Source organism: Zootoca vivipara, chromosome 6 (genome assembly GCF_963506605.1).
Source record: "Zootoca vivipara chromosome 6, rZooViv1.1, whole genome shotgun sequence".
NCBI classification, from domain to species: domain Eukaryota; kingdom Metazoa; phylum Chordata; class Lepidosauria; order Squamata; family Lacertidae; genus Zootoca; species Zootoca vivipara.
Window position 1 is genome coordinate 517,855 of NC_083281.1, and position 19,358 is coordinate 537,212.

Sequence of the window (19,358 nt, forward strand, 5' to 3'; positions counted from 1 at the left end):
CCATGCCAAAAAAGGCAGCTGCAGAGCTGAGCCAGTGAGAGGTGTGGCCTGGGGAGTGTTGCAGGGGCTGGGTAGAGATGTTCAGATGGCCACATGGAGCCTGACATTCCCTGTTCCTGGGCAAACATAGTTCCTCCAAAAGCCCCAATACCTCCGGCTCCAATTCCCCGCTATCACTGAACGCTCTCTCTCTTCCTCCCTATCTTTCTGCTTCACCAGGACCCCTCACGGCAGCCTGGTAAGTGTCTGCTCAGATCCATGCGTACAAAAGCGCTTCAGAAGGCGCCTTTGTGTCTTTTTGAGGAATTAACTTTGCCCGGTTGTTTTCGGGAGATCCGTTTTTATTTCCAATGGAACTGCTTTCTCCTCTTCTTCGAGTTCGTTTGGGGCGATTCTGTTGCTCGTCGAACCGGTTTTCACAGGGTGGGAGAATTGTAGTTGGAAGGGCCTCAATTCAGTCATGTCTGTTGATTTCAATGGGTCTCCTCTGAGTAGGACCCTGTATCATCCCATCCTTTGGGCGCTCGCTGTTTCTGGCCGTCTGCCAGCTCTTGGGGGGTCTCTGTCGCCCCTTCCCCTGCCTGCCTGCCATTACATTTGGGGCGCTGTGCCTCGACCCTTCCCTCTTTACCCCTGCCCCCCTCAGTCCGCCTGCAGGTCGCCTTCTGCTGGCCTCTGGCCTTTTCTTTGCACCTCTCCCCCAGCTGATGAACACAGACAAAACCTTTTCCTCCTTCCTTCCCCAGATCTGGAGGAGACGAGCCTGAGAAAACGCACGTGAGTGTCACAAGGGACTTTTGCTCTGGGGCAGCGTGACTCAGCAGGTGTCCTTTGTTCTATTTGGGGAGGCCGGGTTTTGATGGGGGGCAGGAAGGGGAGGGCGGGGCTATCCTGGCTTGCTCTGCCAGGAACACAACGTGTGTACCAGCCCGGGGGAGGGGGGGGAGATAGGCAGTTGCACAATGTGGGCCTTGGGCTGGAAGAAGGGTCTTCTATCCTTTGAACTGGGAGGTATGAGAAGTTCCACAAAAAGCTCAACAACTTTGGCTTCCTAAAAAAAGCTCAACCGCTTAGGTCCACCCAACAACAATGGGTAGATCAAATCACTTCCAGTTTTTTAATACTGTGAGCAGATCGCAGTCTATTGGGAGTTGGACGCCCCTGTACTATATAATAAAAAGGTAAGAATGTTGTCATGCTGCTGTTCACTTGGTCACAGGCAGGTGGTGCTGTGCAGTACAGCTTGAAGAAGAGAGCTGGTGGGCGGGTGGTCCAGGCAAGCGGGGGGGGGGATCCAGAGCAGACTGCAGCAGCTCCCCCCGATCCACTGGCTCCTTGAGGCCTGCCAGCCCCGGGGCCCCTGTCTCTGGGATTGTTGGGGGGAGGAGTAGGTGTGCCTGGCGAGCGAAGTGACCAGTGGCACAGCCCCTAGTGCAAATGTAAGGAGGGCGCTCTCTCGCTCTCTCTCTCTCTCTCTCTCTCTCTCTCTCTCTCTCTCTCTCTCTTGATACACCCCAGGGGCCCCCTCCCGGATGAAAAGCAGTCGGCCGCCGAGCTGGACGCCGTCCTGCAACACCACCACAGCATCCAGGAGAAGCTGGCCGAGGAGATGTTGCACCTGGCGCGCAACCTCAAGAACAACACCCTGGTGGCGCAGAACGTGATCAAGCAAGACAACCAGGTGAGGCGGGTACTCAAGAGATGGGGTGGGGGGGAGAGAATGGCTTGTGAATACCCTTGCCTGCCCCCCGCCACCCCCCTAGTTGCACAGGTTGTAACTCCGTATCCGCACCCCCTTTCAGACTCTGTCCCACTCGCTCAAGCTGGCCGACCACAACTTCGAGAAGCTGAAGGACGAGTCCGACCGCCTGGAGCAGCATGCCAAGAAGTCCGTCAACTGGCTCCTCTGGCTGATGCTCATCGTCGTCTGCTTCATCTTCATCAGTATGATCCTCTTCATCCGCATCTTCCCCAAGCTCAGGTGATTCCGGAGGCCGCGGGCGGCAACCTGGCCACACCTCAGTTCACCGTTGCCCACAAAGTCCAAGGCCCCCCGGCACTTCTCTGGCGGAGTCTCTGAAGACACTCGCTGGAAGGGAGCTCCTGGCGCTTCTCTGAAAGAGTCTCTGAAGACACTGGCCGGAAGGGAGCTCCGTTCCTGCTGGAACATGACTCATTTTGACCGCTTTGGGAGGAAACGGCCTGCCTGCTTATATGGTTGACAAAGGGGAGGCTCCTTCAGCTCCTAAGCTGGGCCTGAGCAGGGAGCGCAGCCAGGGGTTCAAGCCGTGGGCGTTTGGGACCTGGGGGTGGACTGGGCATGGTTTTCTCAGGCAGAGGCGGAGTTGCCAGACCAGGGGGATAATCCGACAGAAACGGCTCACCTTCCTTCTTCCTCCTGACTGCTTGCAGGGAGCTGAGTCTCTGGATGAGGCTAAACATTCTGTCATCGTGTAAGCACCCCGTATCTCCCCCCCCCAAAAAGTGCACCTTCACTGCTTAGCTGCCATTTGGGGATGGCCTGGAAGGAGGGATCTGAGGCCGTTGGGGTTTCGTTTGTCTCTGAGGTCCTGCCGCCCGTAGAGGAAAACCAAGACTCTGGAGGTGGGGGGATTCTTGGCTGACAAGTTGGGGCAGGTTTTTTTTTTGGGGGGGGAAATCACCTATCCTGTTCTTCTCCCCAAAAAGCCCTAAGTCCTAAACATTCCAGTATAAGGACTCCGCCACCTTTCGCTCTTCTTTCTCCCTTCCAGCCAAAAAGGAAAATACAACTTGGCCTTGGGTGGAGGGTGTGTGTGTGTGTGTGTGTGTGTGTGTGTGTGTGTGTGTGTGTCAGTGTGTCAGCCACAGTTCTTACATCTGGGGTTAGACTGGATCTGCCACAGCGGCAGCAGGGGGAACGAGGGGAAGAGGGCTTTGGGGCGGCTGCCGGAGGCACCTCCCTGTTTTGAGAGCAAAGGCGTCCCCACCTCACAACGGCGGTGAATCACCTGCAGAAAGAGGCACCGCTCCCCAGTGGGGGCCTCGCCCTGCCGCTTGCCAAGCGCACACAGTCAGCTTGGCAGCTGAGCCAAGAGAGGCACAGTCCCCCCAGGGGGGAGAGGCTCTGTGTCGCCCCCACCTCCACGTGCTGCTGCTGCTCCCCTGTGCCGGAGCGATGAGCCTCTGCTTGCCCCCCGCCGCACGGAAAATGTGCCTCGGCCTGCCGGCGAGGGAGCCAAATGATGCATTGCCAGCCAGCCTGCCTGCCGCCACTCACACATTAAAAACAAAACCCGACTCGCTGCCACGGTGTGATTCTTTTGTGCGTGCGGCCTGGGCGGTTTGGGGGCAGCGGCGAGTCACCTGCAGCCCTCTTTGACGTGGGACTTTGCGCTCAGCGGTGGAGAGTTAAACTGCGGAACTCCCCTCCGTGGGAGGCAGCTTAACCGGAGACGCCTTGGCGCCTTCTGCCTGCCAAGCAGGTGTCCTGCCCATGGAGGGACAGCTTGAGACGCCTCTGCCACAACAGGAGCCTTTGGAGCTTCCTGCTCCGGACGAGGGACACTTCTGGGAAGCCCTTAATTTTCTTCACACCTAAGGTGGCAGGATCCTCATCCTGCCGGCGCTTTCCCCGCCTGGAAGGAAGCGGGAAGGGAGGGTGCGATGATGCAGAAGCCGTCTTGGTGTTCCCAGGCTCGCAGGAACCAGAGAGGGGTCAGCTTCCCAAGCTCTTGGTGCCAACGGCTGGTGACAGAGGAGGATATCCTCTGGCCGGGGGAACTTTCCAGGCCATGGGTCCTGGCGGGCTGGGGCAGGGGTGGGGAGAGCCAAGGGGGAGGCAGAAGGGGCCTCAAACTGCTTCCCTTTTGGGGTTGGGTCTGCTGGACTGGGCTCTGGATCTTGAGAAAATGCCACCAGAGTTTGATCTCTGTCCATGATAGAGATAGGCCTTTGTAAGTGAGATAGGGGACAAGGAGGAGCCATTAAGAGCACAGGAGGTCCCCGCCGGGCCAGGGTTCAAATCTCCACTCAGCACAAAGCTCGCTGGGTGACCCTCGAGCCAGTCACTTCTCAGGCCCTTTCCCTACAATGCAGGGTTGTCGCAATGATAGCCTGGGGAAGGGAAGAACCACACACATTTCTCTTGAGCTCCCTGGGAGGCGAGAAAGGGGATACAAAGGTAAAAATAAATTAATTGGGCAGGGGTGGGGATTGATTTCATAAATTATTATTTCATAAATTGATTTTTTTTAAAATAATCCTAAAGCTGATTTATGAGAAAGCTAAAGCAATGACTATCAATTGGGGGGGGGGGGGAGATGATTTAAAACTTTGAACAAGATAATAATGGACTAAATGCTGATTGAAATGGGTGATCAGCTTTCGAAACACCCGGCAAGGCCTTGCGAGGGAAGCCCCACAGAGAGCGCGTTGCAGCAGTCCAGCCCGGAAGTAACCAATGCACAAACAATGGCTGCTGTCGAAGCAAAAGATATCCAATTGACCCATGGAAGGAGCAGGGTGGAAAGGGAGGTCTCGGAAGATTCAGTTGCCATCAGAGGAGACAGAAAAGTCCCCCCCCCACCTCCCCACCTCATTAACAAAGGGGAGGAAAGTGAGTGTCGCAAGTTACTGCTCTCTGTCGGCAACCCACCTTGAGAATTCCCGGCGACGGGAAGAATATAATTTCTTTCAGCGACCAGATTCCAGTTACTGGTTTTTGTGTGTGTGTGTTTGTGGTGGTATCTAGGTGACTGCTGAAAGGGGGGGAAATTACCAGTGGAAATGGCTCTTTTGCGTGAGAGAGGATGCCGAGGGGATTCCGGGCAGGGGGGCGTCTCCGGGCCCCAGGGAGGCAAGTGGCCTGGCGCCAGAAACATGCCTGGGAAAAGGTCTGCCGAGCACCTGCTTTGCATTCAAGAGACCCCAAGGAAGGCTGGGAGTCCAAAAACATGGAGAGCCAATAAATAATAATAATTATTATTTATTTATACCACGCCCATCTGGCTGGGTTTCCCCAGCCACTCTGGGCAGCTCCCAACAAAATACTAAAAATACAATCAAACATTAAAAACTTCCCTAAACAGGGCTGCCTTCAGATGTCTTCTAAAAGTCTGGTAGTTGTTTTTCTCTTTGACATCTGGTGAGAGGGCGTTCCACAGGGCGGGCGCCACCACTGAGAAGGCCCTCTGCCTGGTTCCCTGTAACCTCGCTTCTCACAAGGAGGGAACTGCCAGAAGGCCCTCAGGAGAGTGTCAGGGGTGGAGATGCTCCTTCAGGGATACTGGGCCGTTTAGGGCTTTAAAGGTCAGCACCAACACTTTGAATTGTGCTTGGGAGCCAAGGAAGGTCTTTCAAGACCAGTGTTATATGGTCTCTACTCCCAGTCCCCAGTCTAGCTGCCACATTCTGGATTAGTTGCAGTTTCTGGGTCACCTTCAAAGGTAGCCCCACGGAGAGTGCATGGCAGTAGTCCAAGCGGGAGATAACCAGAGCATGCACCACTCTGGCCAGACTGCGGACAGGGAGGGTCTCATCCTGTGTACCAGATGGAGCTGGTAGAGAGCTGCCCTGGACACAGAACTGACCTGCGCCTCCATGGACAGCAGTGAGTCCAAAATGACTCCCAGGCTGCGCACCTGGTCCTTCGGGGGTACAGCTGCCCCATTCTGGCTGCTCTGTTCCCAGAGGTGCTCAGGCCCCATTCTGGCATGTAGCCCCCCCTCCCGCCCCCTCCAATTGGGGGCTGGGTTCTCCTCCCCAATTGGTGGAGGGTGGAGAAAGGACAATTGGTGCCCTTTGGTTTGCCCTTGCAGAGAACGTAAGAAGAGAAGAACAGGGTCCCATCCTGTTCTCGCAGGGGCCAGTCAGGCCCCCCCCCCCCGAAGCCAGCAAGGAGGAGCTCAGCACTACTACTACTACAACTCTCCCCACCTGCAGTTTGCAGGAACTGGGGTTATTATTACGATTTATTAAACTGGTGTGCTCTGGTCCGTGGGGTCACAAAGAATCGGATGCGACTAAATGACTAAACGACAACAAAAGTTGTATACTGCCAGTCTCAAGGTGGTTCACAGCATAAAACCAGAATAGCAGAATAAAAATAAATGATATCCCACCCCAAAACACATTCTTAAAGGGCATCAGATGTCAATCAGCCCAAGGCCTGCTTGAAGAGGAACAGGAAGATGGAGCAAGCTTGTCCTCAGATGACCTGATTCAAAGGGCGAGAAATGGGATTCCGACCTCAGAAAGTTATTCCTAATGTTCAAAGCCGTTTGGCTGTGGGGCTGCCTCAGAAGGTGATGGACTCTCCTTCCTTGTTTTTTCTTTTTTAACAAAATAGGGGTTGAATGGCCAGGGATTCTTTAGCTGAGATTCCTGCACCTGTGGGGGTTGGAGTAGATGACCCCCAGGGGTCCCTTCCGACTACAGTTCTGTGATTCTATGCTAGTCCTATCTAGCAATGGCAGCAGCTTTTAATTCCAATTGGAGGCCCAAGGCTGCCTTATTATTATTATTAAATTCATTTCTCTATGGCTTTATATCTTCAAGAAAAAAATAATCTCAAAGCTGTTGACAACACATAATAATAATAATAATAATAATAATAATAATAATAATAATATTAGAATCATAGAATCATAGAATCATAGAGTTGGAAGAGACCACAAGGGCCATCCAGTCCAACCCCCTACCAAGCAGGAAACACCATCAAAGCATTCTTGACATATGCCTGTCAAGCCTCTGCTTAAAGACCTCCAAAGAAGAAGACTCCACCACACTTCTTGGCAGCAAATTCCACTGCCGAACAGCTCTTACTGTCAGGAAGTTCTTCCTAATGTTTAGGTGGAATCTTCTTTCTTGAAGTTTGAATCCATTGCTCCGTGTCCGCTTCTCTGGAGCAGCAGAAAACAATCTTTCACCCTCCTCCATATGACATCCTTTCATATATTTGAAAATGGCTATCATATCACCCCTTAACCCTAATCATATCACCCCTTAATTATTTATACCCCGCCCATTAAAATCGAGAATAAAAAAATATAGCAACTATAACGTACGCAATCAAAGCAACATTAATGAACAGGAAACGAAAATATTACCGTAAAGGTTTCGAAACAAAACATTACAGTACAAAGGTCAACTGCAGAAGAACGTATTGAACATGGCAAAGTCTCTCCCCCCCCCCCCGGCAAACTGAACATTTTGGAAGAAAACAGCATGATTAAATTGTGAATGAGAGAGGGGGGGTTGTTCCTGAACGATAGGCCGGGTTGGGATTATTTTAGCGCAGGTTGCAAACCGCAAAACAAAAGACAGGAAAACCAAATTGTGCATGAGTAAGACTGTTAACCCATTAACCCGGAGGCCTCCCTGGATGTGGTTTAGTGGTGGAGAAATTGTTTTGAAGGCCCAGGTGTCAAAAAAGGTTATTTCATGTCTGCCACTACTGCGACCCGTGTTTCGTTAGCCCCAACATGGAAAATGAGAGAGGTCCCAACCAAAGAAGAATGGCAACTTAAATTGACGGAAAATGCGCAGCTTGCGGACTTAACATGTAGAAGAAGAGAACCAGAAGAACATAACATTTAGAGAAAATTGGATTTCATTGCATATATGGGAAATAACTCTACAGCTGAAAACGCTGGCAACATTAAGATAAATTCAACTGGGTAAATAAGCTTTGGTGGATGCAATCACGGAATGCCGAATTGTAGTTTCTATAAAATATGCAGGGATTTATGATATGTAAAATGGAAAGAGAAGAAAGGAAGTCATTGACACCTTAAGGATGTAAAAAGTATTTTAAACTGTGAAACAGAAAATGTAATAAAAATTATATACAAAAAAAGAAAAATGGTTTCGAAGAGGAACGAGCGAGGGCCCTTGAGTTTAGCAGGCCCCGTTGAGGGAGTATCTTGACGGGTTAATAACGCGATAAGGCAAAATTAATAAATAACCCAGTTCTGGATCCACAGCGCCCAGTGGCAGGGAGGTTCTGAGTCATGCCTGGCTGATGGGATGCAGTCCAGTGTTTTGGACGGTCATGTGGCAGGTTGGGTAACAGGTTGGGTTTCTGGTTAATAGCGTGCATTCTTTTCATATAATTAACCTGCTCCTAGGCGGCCTGGCAATGAGGGCAAAGTCAGGATTTGCCCAACTGGGCACCTTCCAGATAGAATAATAGAATCATAGAGTTGGAAGAGACCACAAGAGCCATCCAGTCCAACCCCCTGCCAAGCAGGAAACACCATCAAAGCATTCCTGACAGATGGCTGTCAAGCCTCTGCTTAAAGACCTCCAAAGAAGGAGACTCCACCACACTCCTTGGCAGCAAATTCCACTGCCGAACAGGTCTTACTGTCAGGAAGTTCTTCCTAATGTTTAGGTGGAATCTTCTTTCTTGTAGTTTGAATCCATTGCTCCGTGTCCGCTTCTCTGGAGCAGCAGAAAACAACCTTTCACCCTCCTCTATATGACATCCTTTTATATATTTGAACATGGCTATCATATCACCCCTTAACCTTCTCTTCTCCGGGCTAAACACACCCAGCTCCCTAAACAAAGGCATTGTTTCCAGGCCTTTGACCATTTTGGTTGCCCTCCTCTGGATACGTTCCAGCTTGTCAGTATCCTTCTTGAACTGGGGTGCCCAGAACTGGACACAGTACTCCAGGTGAGGTCTGACCAGAGCAGAATACAGTGGTACTATTACTTCCCTTGATACTTCCCAGATGTTCTGGACTATAACTCCCAGCAGCTAGTTGTGTCAGGCAGAAGGGAGTTGTAGTTTTTATTTTTATTATTAGGTATTTTAATTATTGTTTGATTTTATACTGTTATATATTTGATGTTAGTTGCCCTGAGCCCAGTTTCGGCTGGGGAGGGCGGGATACAAATAAAAGTTGTTTATTGTTATTATTATTATTTTTAGGTATTTTGTGGTTTCTTATCTTGATTTTATTCTGTGAACCGCCCTGAGACCCCCAGGTATAGGGCAGTATATAAATTCAAGAAATACAGTGGTCCCTTGGTTCTCAAACGCCTTGAGACTCAAACAACATGGAACCCAAACACTGCAAACCCGGAAGGAAGTGTTCCGGTTTGCGAACTTTTTTTGGAAGCCGAATGTGCTCCATTTTGAGTTTTACGCTTCCGATTTGAGTGCCACACTTCCGTTTTGAGTGTTACGCTGAGGTCTGTCTGTTTTTGCTATTTATTTTGTGTTTTTGTGACTGTGCGGAACCTAGTTCAGCTACTGATTGATTGATTGCGTGACTGCAGTACATTGTTTATTGCTTTCATTTTATGGATCAATGGTCTCGTTAGTAAAAGTCATGTTCAACTGCTGTTTTAGGGATTGTTTTTAAAAGCCTGGAACAGATTAATCTGTTTTGCATTCCTTTCTATGGGAAAGTGCACCTTGGTTTTGGAACGCTTTGGTTATGGAACAGATTTCCGGAATGAATTCAGTTTGAGAACCAAGGTACAATAATAATAATAATAATAATAATAATAATAATAATAATAATAATGGCATAAGTTCCGCAGGCGCCGAGAATAAACACAGGTCAGGCAGCTGAGGTTTTTGTTGCTTTTCTCTCCCTTGGTTGCCAGGAAATCAGTTTGCAAAGGATTTGCAAGCGTTGCAAAGGGCCAAAACAGCCTTAGGTCCCTGCGTTTAAACCCAGCTCTCTTGGGGAAGGAAATTGGAGGAAGCTTCATGTTTTGGAAGCTCTGAGGCAGACAAAATGGAAGGTTTTGCGCGGTGCAGAGTTAAAACCCATGGAATTTGCCCTTTGGAGAGGCGATGAGGGCTGGCAGCTTGGACGGCATTCAAAGAGGATTAGACAAAATTCACGGAAGAGGAGGCGATCAATAGTTATGTTCTGCCTCCACTGTGGGGAGAGTGCGCCTCTGGATGATAATAACATAGAATCAAGGCATTTTAGACTTGGAAGGGGACCCCAAGGGTCATCTAGTCCAACGCCCTGCAATGCAGGGGTCTCAACTAAAACAACCTCTGCTTTAAAAGCTCCCAGGAAGGAGAATCCATCACAGTCTATCCAACGGTCGAACAGCTCTTACTGTCAGAAAGATTTTCTATATGTTAAGTTGGAATCTCCTTCCTTGTCACTTGAAGCCACGGGTTCGAGTCCTGTCCTCCAGAGCAGGATAAAACAAGCTTTGTTCCCTCTTCCATGGGACAGCCCTTGAGATATTGGAAGATGGCTCTCCTATCTCCTCTCACTCCCCTCTTTCTGAGGCTAAACATCCTCAGCTCCTTCAACCGTTCCTCATCAGGTTTCCAGACCCTGGATCATCTCGGTCGCCCTCCTCTGCCCACCTTCCAGCTTGTCCACATCCTTCTTAAATTGTGGTGCCCAGAATTGGACACAGGATTCCAGGTGGGGTCTGACCAAGGCACAAGAGCCCTCTCCCCTCCAATACTTTCCCCCCGTCTTGGCTCAGACTACCTCACAGGGTGGTTGTGAGGGGGGGAAGGGGAAGTCATTTAATTAGCAGGATGGGTGCATATGCAACACGTGGTAATGAATGCACGTCGAATCATTAATTGCCCCCTGTTAATCATGCCCGCAGGGGTAGCTCAGTTGGTAGAGCGGGAGACTCTTAATCTCTGGGTCGCGAGTTCGAGCCCCACGTTGGGCAAAAGATTCTTGCACTGCAGGGGGTTGGACTAGATGACTCTCAGGGTCCCTTTCCAACTCTGAATTCATAGATGCCCAGTGTCTTGTGCAATTAATACAGTAATATGTTTCCACGCCCCCTGCTATTTTCTTACTGCAAACGAATTCTTACTCAGATCAGGCTTCGTTATTCTCATTAATAAAAGCTTAATCCCCCACGGTTTTGAATAGTTAAGAAATTAACCCCGCATTACTTGCTACTAATATGTTGCCACATTCTCATGAATAACATCCAACACCCGCGACCCCTTATTCCCTGCAGATAACCATTCAACCCCTAAAGAGAGGCGTCATTCATCTATTCTTCTTTGTAATTAATCTATTCTTCTTTGTAATTAACAAGCAAATTAACCCACTGGTATCCTCCGTTATTACAACACAAGTCAGCCTCTGCTTGCTGTTCTTGTGAGCTGGTTAATTAACGCCTCGCTTCCTATTACTAACAGTAATTAATACATTTAAATCCTCTTTGCTGTCCTCATCAAGCAATCAGATGCCCCCTTCTGAATTTCTCCAGTCAACAATAAGAGGAAAGTGGCCCATATTTATTCGTCAACGGGGTGCTTAATTAATAAATCAATTAATGAATGATCAGGCTCCTCCTTTCCCCCAGTTGGAATAGCTAATCCTATGTCTGCTCAGAAGTAAGAAGGGTTAGGATTGCAACCGTGACACATAAATAAATACCTCCCCCACCGCTCATTAACGATCAGTTCCTAATGACTCAAGCAGTGCCCCTTCGGCCGCCGATTAATTAGCCCATTTGTTTCAATTTCTTACCTGGTTACATTTTCTTAACATTTATTAAGCCTGTGCATGTTCGTTAATATGACTACTACTGCCAGCCATTAATTATTTTTAAGGGAAACTGTAAATAATGGTCATTAAGGGAGCCAATAATAATAGTAATAATTAAAATAAGGAAAACCAGATGGCTTTCAAGGAAACCAATCATAATTTAAGGAAATCCACAATTCGTAGCAAGAGGAAACCAATTAGGATTGGTGATATTTAGCTAAGTCGGGCCGGTGCTTATTATGGGATGAGTGCTCTTCACGCCTGAAATTTCGCATCGAAATGCCAGCCAGAATTCCTCCCCCCACATTTAATCCAGATTTACCTTTTCCGTGGAAAAGCCAATATATTAAACCTTGTGGAGGAAACCTTGTTTGCAGTATTAAGCCCTTGTGAAAGCAGCCCTACTCAGTGTAAACCCATTAATTTGCAGGGAGCCTGCTCTGAACATGACATGCCTTGTTGCCCCGGAATTTATAGAATCGTAGAGTTGGAAGGGACCCCTGAGGGTCATCCAGTCCAACCCCCTGCAATGCAGCCATCTCGGCTAAATGACATTAATCAATAGTGGGTATGTTGTTGTTGTTGTTGTTGTTGAGTCGTTTAGTCGTGTCCGACTCTTCGTGACCCCATGGACCAGAGCACGCCAGGCACTCCTGTCTTCCACTGCCTCCCGCAGTTTGGTCAGACTCATGTTGGTAGCTTCGAGATAAATCACACCGCAGTGGGGTCTGGAAACCAAGCCTGATGAGGAGCAGTCGAGGGAGTTGGGGGTGTTGAGCCTTGGAGACCTCAAAACGTCGGAAGGGCTGGCGGAACATGGAAGATGGGAGCAAGCTTGTTTTCTGCCACACCGGACAAATGGCAAGAAAGGAGATTCCAGCGCAGAACTAATAATAATGATAGAAAAATAATGGGGGGGGGGGTGTTGCTGCCTGATTTCCCAAGGGGCCTGAGACCCCAAAGCGCATCATTTTATATAACAAGAATAATGGTAATAATGTCAATAATAATAGAAGCCTCCAAGGACGTTGTTGTTGTTGTTTAGTCGTTTAGTCGTGTCCGACTCTTCGTGACCCCATGGACCAGAGCACGCCAGGCACTCCTGTCTTCCACTGCCTCCCGCAGTTTGGTCAATTACAGCAATAATAGGTGGTGAAAGCCACCCAAGACCTTTGGAAAAAAGAACACCCCCCCCCCCAAAGATGGTTGTGCTTCTGTAGTTCTTCTTCTCCTTCCAACAATAGTAACAGTAATAGCCACCCAGCACAAAGATGATAATAATCCTAATTTCTAGAGATGATAATGATAGCCATAATACAGTAATGACAAAAGGCACCCGAGACCTTTTGGGGGAGAGCTGAACTAATAAGAATAATGGTCATAATTTCAACCACGATAAAAGCCACCCAGGAAGGTGGTAGCGATAATAATAACAACAGCAATAATAATAATGAAAGCCGCTGGAGACCTTTTGGGGAAAGGGCGGCCTATGAGCCGGAGTAATTCACAATAATGGTACTGATTCCAACAATACTACTACTACTACTACTACTAGCCACCTGGGATGTTAGTGGTAATAAGAACAGCAATAACAATAACAAGAATAATAATAATGATGAAAGGCACCAAAAACCTTTGGAGGAGAAGTAGTAGTAGTAGTAGTAATAATAATAATAATAATAATAATAGCCACCTGAGATGTTAGTAATAATAGCAGTACAGTAATAATAATGAAAGCCACTGAAGACCTTTGGAGAAAATAGCTGCCCAGATGGTTGCGGTTCTGTAGTTGTTCTTCTCCTTCCAACAATAGTAATAGTAATAACAATACTGTAGTAGTAGTAGTAGTAGTAGTAATTATTATTATTATTATTATTGCCACCAGGGATGATGATGATGATGATGATGATGATGATGATGATGATGATAACAACTGCCACCCACGAGGGTGGTAGTGATAAGAACAACAGCAAGAATACTAGTAATGAAGGCTGCCGAAGACCCTTTTTGTGTGTGGGGGGGAGAGGTCGGCTTATGAGCTGACATAATAATAATAATAATAATAATAATAATAATAATAATAATAACAGCCACCTGGGGTGTTAGTAATAATAATGGTGGTAATAATAATAATAATAATAATAATAATAATAGCCACCCAGGAGGAACAGCAGCAATCATACTAATAACGAAAGCCGCCGAAGACCTTTTGTGTGTGTGTGTGTGTGTGTGTGAGAGAGAGAGAGAGAGAGAGAGATTGGCGTATGAGCTGAAATAATAATAATAATAATAATAATAATAAATAATAATAATAATAATAATAATAATAATAATAATAATAATAATAATACTCCTGCTGAGGGGGTCCCGTGAGGGGTCCGTGGCTCCTCCTCCTCCTCCCCTTCTCTCTCCTCCGGGGAGGAGGCTTGTTTACCGGCGGCGTCGGTGGCGGCGTCGAGGTCCTGGTCTGGTGGGCCTGGCGGAGGAGGAGGAGGAGGAGGAGGAGGAGGAGGAGGGCCTTGCCTGCTTTGCTTGCTTGCCTGCCTTGCTTGCCTGCCTTGCCTGCCTGCCTGCCTGCCTGGGCCTGGGACTCGGCCTCTTTTTTACCTCAGGAGGAGGAGGAGCAGCGGCGGCGGTGGCGGCAGCAGCGTCGCCTTCCTCCTCGCCCCTCGCTCGCCCTTCTTCTTCTTCGTCGTCGTCGTCTCCCGTGAAAGGAAAAAGGGAGGCCTCGTCCTCGTCCTCCTGCTCGTCGCCGCCGTCGCCCCCGCCTGGGTCTCGGGGCCCCCGCCCGCCCGCCCGCCATCATGCCCCGTCTTCCTGGGCGGCGGGGGGCTCCTCGGGCTCTCTCTCCGGGACTCCTCGCCTTCGCCCTCCTCGCCTTGGCCGGAGGGAGCCTCGCAAAGAGTGAGTGGGGGATATGGGGAGTAGGGGGATAGGGGCTGGGCGGTAACCGAAGGGCTCCTCAGGTGGGGGGGGTAGCGGGGAATAGGAGGGGGTAACGGATGGGAGGGAGAGAGAGAAAATGGGGGGGCTCCTGAGGTGGGGTGCAGAAGGGGAGAGGGGGGCAAAGGGGTGGGGAATAGGGGGTGGGGGTGAACAGACAGGAGGGAGAAAATAACGGAAGGGCTCCTGAGGTGGGTGGGGGGTAGGGAGAGGGGGTGGAAATATGGGGGGACATAGGGGGGGCGAAAGGACAGGAGGGAGAGGGAATCAAGGGGCTCCTGAGGTGGGGGGTGGACGGGGAGGGTAACGACCAGAAGGGGAGGGAGGGGGTTACGGGCGTAGGTAGGTAGGTAGGTAGGTATGTGGGGGGGGGGTAATGGGGCGAGGAAGGGGAGGGAGGCTGGCAAGTTAATAGGGGGTAACAGCCAGAAGAGTGAGGAAGGGGGGGAGGTAAGGGCCAGAAGGGTGACAAAAAGTAATGAGGGGTTGAATGGAGGGAGAGGTTAATGGGTGGGGGGGGGGGCGAACAGCCAGAAAGTTAGTGAGAGGGTTACTGGGGTAGGTTGGTTGGGGGGGTGTTAATTGGGGGGGGGGGTAACAGACAGGAGAGTGACAAAGGGGAAGGAGGGGGTGAATGGGAGTGGTGGGTTAATGGGGGGTAGCATGGAGATCCCCTCTGGGGTGGGCCCTTCATTGCAGGTGTCAGGAGAAAACCGGCCTTGGCTTTTGCAGCTCAGCTCCCCGTTGGGGGGCTCCAAACCCCCCCAAAGCCTTGCTTCCTGGATGTGGCCCCTCTTCATAGCTCTGCCCCATAGGGGCCCAAAGTGGGCTGCAGAAGCCAAGCCCAGGTGCGTGGCAGCGGATTGGCGGCCTCTGGGGGTGGGGCTCCCAACATCTGGCCGCTCTAGCTGGAGGGCGCATGGGGAGGGGAGGAGGCCTCTGGGGTGCCCTCCCCCCAGTCATGGGGAGTTCTGCCTGGTGGGGAGACATCTGGGGCGATTGCAGGGGTTGCATTGGGGGACGGAGTGATTTCAACACATAATAGCAGTGGACTCAGAACAGACGGCTTGGAGTTGCGCTCAGGAGTGTTTGCAATGCATTTAGCAACCCGCTTAGTAGAATCCTAGAATTTGCAGAGGTGGAACGGATGCCAAATGTTATTTGGCCCAACCCCATGCGAGCTTTTGCCCATCGTGGGGCTCGAACCCACGGCCCTACATCTCTCTGCCAGCTCAACTAGACTTAAATTGTCCTTGAAAAGGAGTACAGTAACTGTTCAAGACTGGGGTGTTGCTGTCGGTGGTGCCCATCTGTGTGGCTGCGATGCGTTTGGCGGTAGTGGAAGATTTAAAACGTAACGGTCAGAATTCTGGCATGAGTTGCAATGGAAGGGGAGGCCTTAGGTGCCATGTTTCGGGTGCCAGGTTTAAGACCCAGTCGTGGGTATGTACCTAGGGGAGATTTCAAGGGCAGTTGCAATATTCTGGGCAGCTGTAGCCAACGTAAATTGGAATGGCAAGAGGAGACTCGATTGCAATGCATTTATTAATGGAAGTGCTACCAGTTTAGGAGACTGGGGTCATCTTGGTGGGCCAGTAACCAAGACCTTGGGGGACTGAAGCTTGGCAGTGGTTGTGGACTTTTTATTCATAATACCAATTCTGGTGTGGAACAGGAGGAGGGTGAAGAAAGAGCTGGGGGTGGGGGGGTGGACACCTCTTTCCCCACCCTTTGGACCCCCTCGGAAACTCAGCAAACCTGCCGTACCTGGAAATGAGTTTGGAGAGTGACTAGGGGCACAGCTGTGGGCAGCCCACCTTGGGCAAGTCTAAAGCGAGAGACAAGGCTGACGTCCACTGTTTCCAGAAACTCCTCCTTTTTATTTATTCTGTTCGTAACATTTTTATACCTAACTGTATATCCTTGAAATGCTCTGTTTAGGTTCTCGGCTCCTTTGAGATGTGGTACAGAAATCAATTAACTAACAGATAAGAGTAGGAGATTTAAATCACAACCGAAGGGAAGTCCTCCGGGGTGATTTTTCGGTAGCGCTAATAGTAGCCAAAGATTTAAATCCTAATGACAGGGTTTGCCTAGAGAAGTGACCACTGGGGTGATTGCTCTGCATTTACTAGTGGTAGTATTACTGGGAGTAGCCTTAGTTAAAAAGTTTTTTAAATGATGAGTGTTTTTGGCTTGTCAAGAGTTTATTTTATTGATATAAACAGTATTATGGTGGCACGCTAGCAGTAGCAGCAGCAGTAACAGTGGTGGGGGTTATTCTAGTAACTGCATAATTAGAATTGGTAGTAGCAGCCTCAAAGTGTGGTCTACTCAGAATCCACTGGTTCAATGCGGTTTGCTTTTGGGTCAGTGTGTGTAGGTTTGAAACACCCGTAATGGTAGCTAGTAACTAGTAGAATTAGAATTAATCATAACAGCTCCAGGTGATTGGAAAGGATCCGTTTGGGATTATGCCCTCTCTTCTTGTGGTAGCTATGACTTTTGTACTTGCCTGGAGGTGTAAGCTTTAACAAAACTGATAAGAGTAGAAATAATAATAATAATAATAATAATAATAATAGATTATGATGAATGGAGAGCAGTCCTCTAGAATTATTCTCTCCTCCATTTGGACACGACTTTAGTTAGTTATCAAAACCGTCTGTACATCACTTAGCATACAAAAGCATTGAAGCAGTTGTACGAGATGATGGAAAGGTATTCATCTAAAATAAAAGAACAAAAAACATAGTTTAGGCTTCATAAGCCGTAATTAAGGGCAGGGCGATACCTGCAATATGTCACCAGCTAAACATTGCAACAGACTGATAGATCACGATGTCTGGAATAAGGATGGAGGCGAGGGGAGTTTGGGTACAAAAAGAAAAGTCATTGGCATGCTCTGAAAGTGTAAGATCGTTGGCCGATACCTCTGAATGTCAGAGGGAAGATCGTTCCCGTGTGTCTCTTTTTAAGGAGTCGTGCGGGATGTGGAGACAAACGAATAAAAGCAAAAACATCACAAGGAAAAGCTGTATTATACTAAAGCCATAACAAGCTGGAAGAGGCAGCGAGCATGAAGGCCGGCGTGGGGTAAAGCCATAAGCATGAGATAATATAATAAACAGATCACGCTTATCTTCCCTGAGGCCTCATCTCCACCCATCCTGACCATCGATAACAGTAATTAAGTGCCACATTGGATTCCGTGGTTGGCATGTCAGGGTCATGGCAGCAGGGCCATGGTTCTGTTCTACGGGCAGGGCTGGAAAAGCTCCCCCCCAACCCCTGGGCAGCTGCTGTCGGTCAGTGTAGGAGACATTGCTGAGACCCACTCGGCCTGCCACTCGCAGGAGGGAGGCGATTCTGCTCCCCAGCTCCCTGCGGCAGAGCAAGGCAGCTTCCTGTTGAAACCGGCGCTTTGTTCAGACCCATGAGGACTTAAACCTTGGCTTGCTTGTAAGGAAAGGACCATCTCTTTGGGGCAGAGCAGCTGGGAGAAGGAACTGGATGAGAGGGGCTGGCCCGATGCTCCTTGCTTCGCTAAGAGTTGGCGTAAGAGTTGGGGGGTCCTGTGGGGCGCATCCCCCTTCTGCCACGGGGAGCCCCTCCGATGCCCGATGTCGGAGCTGATTGCACTTACGGTACATTGGTTCAGCACCGGCAAAGATCATTATCATTTCAGGAAAAATATCTGGCAGAAATCCTGGAGAGAGCTGCTGCCAGCCAGTGCGGGTAGTATTGAGCTAGATGGAGTCAGTGGCCCTGACTGCGCAAGGCAGTTTCCTCTGTAGCTCCCAGATTTCGGGGGAAGGTGCTGTAAGATACTCGCATCTGTGAGGGTTTCATTGTCTAGCAGAGAATATATATATGAAACAGTCTGTGGGGAGCAGCACAGGAGTGGGTCTGTTCTGACCTACAGGTTTGGGTAGGCTGTTATTTGGGGCTATGTTTGAGCTGTGTGGGGCCACACTGTTCTCCCTCCCTCCCTCCCTCCCTCTGTGCCTCCTGAGCAGTTTCATCACTTGTTGTGTTGTGTTTTGTGATGTATTTTGGTCGCTGGCGATGTCGGGTTCCTAGAACCAGGCCAGAAAGAGCGATGCCGGCAGTGGGTGCTTTTATTTGGAGGGAGGGTCCCTAATCTCCCCCCACCCCCACCCAGAACTGGCTTAATAATAACAGGAATAAAGACACCTGTTGACAAGATGAATCACCTGGAAGCTGGCTTATCGGAACTCTCCCATTTCCAGGCCAAAGTTCCTTGCTTCGCATAGGGACCGTCTCTAGTGTATTAGCAATGATCGTTCTGTTTGGTCGATGTGGCGGGGGCTGCTTATTTGCCGTCGCTCTCTGTGCACTTGATGCGCGCAGCTGCCATTATCCCCGGATCAAAACACGAAGCTGCCGTTCTGTTTGCTCTCTGCCATCAGTGCCCACCTCCCCGGGTCCGTTTCCACGAAACACGCTTTTATATTCCATTCCTCCCCGACGTTCGCCCCGACAGCACATTCTGCCAGGCGATCCTCTCTGCCTCTCGTTTCCAGAGAAGCAGAAGGAGGCAAAAAGGGGTTCTCCTTCAGAGGTGACCAAGTCTGAAAATCTCTCTTCATCTAGTATTTTGCATGTGTCGTGTTTGTGTGAGCACACAGGTCAGGCTCCGAGCTGAAACCAGCCTGTTTGTTCAGCCCGTAAAACTCTGGGGCCTGTGTCCTCCCTGCCCCCTCCCCTCCCCTCCCACAATTTGCTGGGACTGGCATTTCCAATTTTGCACGTTCAACTTCTCAGGCCAGGCTGGTTCTGCCCATGCAAAACCCAGAGGTGGGCAACACTTTCAGGAAGCAGGCCGGCCCACCGAGAACCGAGAGAAGTGGCTTGTCTTGCATCTGCTGGGAGGGCGGAATTGTTTTGGGGCTGGAGGGA

The 19,358-nt window shown here is 49.7% G+C and overlaps 2 protein-coding genes across 4 annotated transcripts in view; both read left to right on the forward strand.

Annotated features, from left to right (window-relative positions):
• The window catches only part of USE1 (unconventional SNARE in the ER 1), a 10,081-nt gene extending 6,805 nt beyond the window's left edge, over positions 1-3,276 (forward strand). For 2 of the 3 annotated variants that reach the window (XM_035117026.2, XM_035117025.2), the window contains exons 5-7: positions 747-777; positions 1,519-1,681; positions 1,803-3,276. In XM_035117026.2, coding sequence (XP_034972917.2) covers positions 747-777; positions 1,519-1,681; positions 1,803-1,985 — 377 coding nt within the window. In that variant the 3' untranslated portion in view covers positions 1,986-3,276. Of the gene's footprint in view, positions 1-41; positions 778-1,518; positions 1,682-1,802 lie in introns of all 3 variants that reach the window. The other variant, XM_060276506.1, reaches the window with a different exon arrangement.
• A 10,744-nt stretch (positions 3,277-14,020) lies between these two features.
• INSR (insulin receptor) overlaps positions 14,021-19,358 on the forward strand; it is a 58,256-nt gene continuing 52,918 nt past the window's right edge. The window contains exon 1 of the mRNA XM_035116977.2: positions 14,021-14,396. Coding sequence (XP_034972868.1) covers positions 14,297-14,396 — 100 coding nt within the window. The 5' untranslated portion in view covers positions 14,021-14,296. The remainder of the gene's footprint in view (positions 14,397-19,358) is intronic.